This window comes from Rhincodon typus, chromosome 45, assembly GCF_021869965.1.
Source record: "Rhincodon typus isolate 14 chromosome 45, sRhiTyp1.1, whole genome shotgun sequence".
In the NCBI taxonomy this organism is placed as follows: Eukaryota; Metazoa; Chordata; class Chondrichthyes; order Orectolobiformes; family Rhincodontidae; genus Rhincodon; species Rhincodon typus.
Genome location: NC_063376.1, coordinates 8,705,260 through 8,710,495, shown reverse-complemented (window position 1 = coordinate 8,710,495; position 5,236 = coordinate 8,705,260). Strand labels below are relative to the sequence as shown.

The 5,236-nt window shown below is 39.1% G+C and overlaps 1 protein-coding gene across 1 annotated transcript; it reads right to left on the bottom strand.

Annotated features, from left to right (window-relative positions):
• Positions 1–421: 421 nt before the first annotated feature.
• LOC125487824 (G-protein coupled receptor 15-like) lies at positions 422–1,342 on the bottom strand (the record flags this gene model as incomplete). The annotated part of the gene is made up of 1 exon (XM_048620198.1): positions 422–1,342. A coding segment is annotated over one exon (921 nt), but the record flags the coding sequence as incomplete, so codon positions are not given.
• Between the last annotated feature and the right edge of the window lie 3,894 nt (positions 1,343–5,236).

Here is a 5,236-nt window from a genome sequence, read left to right as displayed (position 1 = left end):
GACCCAACAATGGATTCATGGTCTTCATTAGAATCTTGATTCCAGATTTTTTTTGAATGTTGAATTCAAATTCCAACATCTGCCTTAGCAGGATTCGAAGCCACGTCCCCAGAGCATTATCTGGGTCTCTGGATTAACAGTCTAATGATAATACCACGAGGCTATTTACTCCCTATGATATTACGAGTACAAGGCAGGGTTGGAGTTTGAAAATCAGAGCACAATGCAGGACAATATGAAGGAATTGTTAGTAAGTTTTGGGTCTTTAAAATTATACGCGTGAATGCGATTGTGTTCATAAGTACAAGCCTTCTTAAGTCAGAAATATTTAAATCAGGACCCCTTGTACAAAACAGTCTCTTTATAGCACCAGCTAGAAGTTAACAGGATGAAATTTATTCCATGAAATGTTTATTATATGTCAAAATTTAAACATCTTCAGAATGAAATTGATGGAAAATTTAATACCATCCCTTAACTCATGTCTGAACTTACTCTGGGTCCCTGCATAAATAAATGGGTTTATACAGGAACCTAAGATCTGAAGCATATATCCACTTTCTTCCAGGTTGAAATTGGACTCATTGTAATTGAAACCTGAGAAATAACTTACATTTTTAATTCGGACATAGAGAAATGTTAACAGAATCGGTAGCCATAACAGGATGAAACTGCCTGAGATACAGAAGAGCAGGATGATGGACTTTCTCCGATTGTTCACCTCTGTGTCATTCATATTTTCTGCCTGTTTGCCAACACAGAGTCTTTTGCGAGTTTGAATGGCCTTTAGAATTTGTCTGACAGTCACAGCATTGAGCAGTAAGATCAAAACGAATGGGAGACAAGGGGTTGAAATGCGATCAATCCAATCAAATACAACCCATGCAAGTGAGGTATAAAATATGGACTTAATTTTACAATGCCATGGAATATTATCGATTGTATATAATGGTTCATATACAAAATACCAGAATGTATTTTTGAAACAGCTCATTCCGCAAACTGCCCCTATAACCACAGCTGCTACTTTCTCTGTGCAATATCGTGTCTTCAATTTTGGGCAAGAAATGGCCACAAAACGATCAACAGTGAATATGACAGTTGCCCAGACAGAACAATCCCTGCTTCCAGCCATTAGCAGAAAATTGACACTACAGACTGGGGTAACATACAGGATGCTGAAAGGGAAGTAAATTCCAACAATACGGTTCAATATTACAGCTGTAATAATGACTAGTAGGTCTGTCGCTGCCATGGATATGAGGTAGTAAGTGATGCATCTGGAGAGACCGCACCTTCCTCTGGATAGGATCACAATCACTGCCAAGTTAGCTGCAATATTAAAAAGAAGCACAGTCCAGAGAATGATGGAAATGCAATAGTGAGAGAGACAATGTCAACAGAACCATAAGTCTTGACTCCTCAAGTAAAGTTTTATTTTCAAAATTTTGTGTGAACGTTTTAGATCTGCCATTTGATGCTGAAACCAATTCTGTATTGTTTCAACAGTAATCTTTGTTTAAAATAATCAACCAGACAAACATAGGATAGAGGATAGATATCGCAATGTGAAACTGTATAATATTGTTCATTTTAATGTGAAGATTATGGATAAGAAAATGAAGGCTTTGCAGGATTTAGGTAAGAAAACAACATTGCTAAAAGAACTTAAAATTAGAAAGTAAAATCTAGTAACCCGGATTTAAAAATGATTATGGCCCATTCATTCTCATCCATTAAATTGTGATATTATTTCCCACATTATTCAGTCTGTTGAACAAAAAATTTAACACAACGTGGGTGTGATTATGGTTTTCTGAATATGCTTTGGGAATGTTGCTGAAGACTCAAAGCAATTTTCAGCAGCCATCCTGATTCCCCACTCTAAGGCTCAGATACATAAATTAACAAACATGTTTTGAGGTCTTGTTCAGATGGGGAAAGATATAGAAAAGATACCACTGAATGATAACTGATCACAACATGTTACAAGGCCCTTTTTGGGTTATATTTCCCACTCCCAAAGCTCTCTACAGGTACATAGTTAATGTTATTTTATAAAATTTTCACAAGCATTTGAGCAACTTGCATTTTACCCTATATTTCCTATTCATTCACAGAAATGAAGGATCAGCATTTATTGCCTCTCCGTAGCGGGTCCAGAGAATTGTCCTTGAGAGTTTCTCTTGTGCATCTCTGATATGCCTCCCCTCTCCCCACCACTGCTGGGTCAGGGTGTCTTCAGCTGACTGGATGTCACATGTAGGAAAGATATCACTTAGTGATAACTCCTAAAGGAAAGATTGAGAGCGGGAACAATTCAGAACATTGCCTTGGTATGGCCTTAGCAATGTTCACAGAGCAACCATCAGTCACAGGTCACTTTGAAGATCAAGCTGAAAGTGAACCAGGAATAGAGTTAGAGACTGAGAATGGAAACCCAGTAAGGAGATAGAAAAAAAAATCTTGTGAATAAAGTGGCCAGACACCTCACATTTTCACCACATGCTCACACCTCTCTTAACAATTTGTTGCAAAATAACATCAGTTTGCTGCAGTCAGTTGTATGTTCATCTGAGAAATTTTAATTCACAGAATATTATGACTTCAAATGAGGCATGTAATATTAGGTAGAGTGATAAATAGTGATCATAACATCGAGATACAGCTATCACTTGATTGCAGCATACTAATAATCAATACGATCATTAAATGCAATATCTTTTGAATCTAATCCAGCATGTAAACCTGTCACAAAAGGCAGGAGGTTTAGAGAGGTCCTGAAGACAATTTTCTTTTACCCAGAGAGTGGTGAGGTCTGGAATGTACTGTCTGGGAGTGTAGTTGAGGTGGGAAACCTCATTATCTTCAAAATTGGAGTTGGATGAACAACTAAAATGTCATAACATTCAAGGCTATGGGCTTGAAAGTGGGGCTGATGTAGATTTAGAGTAATTTTCAGTACAGAATCAATGGACCTCTTCGACATTGAAAAGGGTCTAGGCCCGAAACGTCAGCCTCTCTGCTCCTATGATGCTGCTTGGCCTGCTGTGTTCATCCAGCCCTGCACCTTGATGTCTCTAAGTTTCTATGGTTATGTTCCTGTGATCCAAATGCTGAAGTTGGAAAACAGAAGCTAATATTCAATGCATTTTAGCTTCCATTTCAGTGAGAAACATTACACGTGGATATCTGCAGAATTCTACTACATGGCAGCGTCAACATGTTTCCCTTCATAATTATTTCAAATCAACCTGTTTGGATAGATTGTGAGATATGTACAGGGGAACTGGGACTTGAACTTTTGACTCAAAGGTTGCTAACACTGTATAACATGACCCTTTGCTATGACGATGAGAGTGGTAGACCAACCCAGAACCGTAGGGCACAATTCCTCGATGGTCCTTTGCCTCAGTCACCATGTTAGGAAGAAATGGGGTTTCACCACAATTTGGATGAAAGTGACTGGATTCAGATCCCAGAGTGCTTACTATTCCAGCATGGAACATATTGCTTACAGTTTAGAAAGATCTCAAACCAGAGACCTTTGCATGTCAAGTGAAATTCATGAACTGTGTTGCATGACAGGAACGGGACATGCAATTATTTCTGTACCATCAGTTCATGCAAGTTACGTCACACCTCAGGCACAGATGGGACTCAATACCAATCTCCATGGTACAGTGATAGAGACCCGCCTATATTGTCACAAGGCGCTTTTTGGGTTAGATTTCTGGAATTTACGTGCTCAAGAGGTTGCCCACTCCCAAAGCTCCCCACAGGTACATAGTTAATGTTATTTCATAAAATTTTCACCTGCATTTGAGAAACTTACAATTTACCAGGAAACAATTGAAGGGAAGGCTTGACACATGAACTCAAAAAATTGCAAAGCTAAATTGGAGATATATGATTCACTGGTAGAAATACTACATTAGATGATATTTTAAAGGCAATGTCTTTAAATGGGTAAAATGATTATGCATGAGTCAAAAAAAATTTGGTGAAAAGTGAGAAACAATAATATAGCCAAAGCAATGATATAGTTGAATGATAGACTTAAATCTAATGTTCAAAGCAAATATCTTTCCAGGAAAGACTTTTTATGCTGAAAGGGAAAATGTTACACAAAACAGACTCATGATCACAGCACTTTTGTTTTGCCACAGCTAAAATCAAAATGACTTTCAAAACACAGCAATATCCAGTACAGTACCTGGCACCCCGATAGCTGCAAGGATGGGATAATAGATTGCAAAGAGCAGACCATTTGGTGCACCGTGCATTTTGGTAAGATACACTACTCCACATTAAGTGGGTGAGACATTTATACCTGACGTGAGACTCCCAGAAGTAATTAGGTGTTTCGAGTTTGGAAAGTCATTGCGAAATTGCCACAACCAAAAAGAAACTGTTTTGAAATGTCTGTGGGTTGACATCATATGCACCAAAGGTGAAATGTGAAAGATCCCAAACTGATCCCAATCACATGTCCTCAGGAAAAGAAATTAGGAAAATTAGAATGGAGACATTACTTATCAAACACAGAAAATGCTGGCGAAACTCAGCAGGTCTGACAGCATCTGGACAGAGTGTTAATGTTTCGAGTCTGGTAGAACACTTTTTCAGAACTGAGTTCGTTGCCAAAGCTGCTTTGATAAGTTGCTGCAGGGCATCTGTTGGATGGTACACAGTGCTGTCACACTGCATGGAGGTCCACTTAGACATGGGAAAGTTGCAGAGTATTTCGTTAAAAAACAAATTACTAGGTGGGAAAGGCTGAAAGACTGTAATGTCAAGATTATGTGAATTCCAGAGATGAGGTGAGAATAACTACCTTTAACATCAAGACCACATTTGACCGGGTCTGGTTTCAAGGAGGCCCAGCAAACCTGGAGTGAAGGGGAATGATGGGGAAAGCTCTCCGCTGGTTACAATCATACCGGGTACGTAGGAAAATGTTGGGGTTATTGGATGCCAGTCATCTCAGCTCCAGGACATCTCTGCAGGAGTTCCTCAGGGTAGTTTGCAGTACCAGTCATCTTCAAGTGCTTCATCAATGACCTTCCCTCCATCATAAGGTCAGAAGTGGGGCTGTGCACCAATAACTACTGAATATTCAGTATCATTGGTGACTCCTGAGATACTGAAGTGGTCCATGTTCAAATGCAACCAAATCTGTACAAATGTGGGATTGCACTGACAAGTGGCAAGTGACATTGGTGCCACACAAATG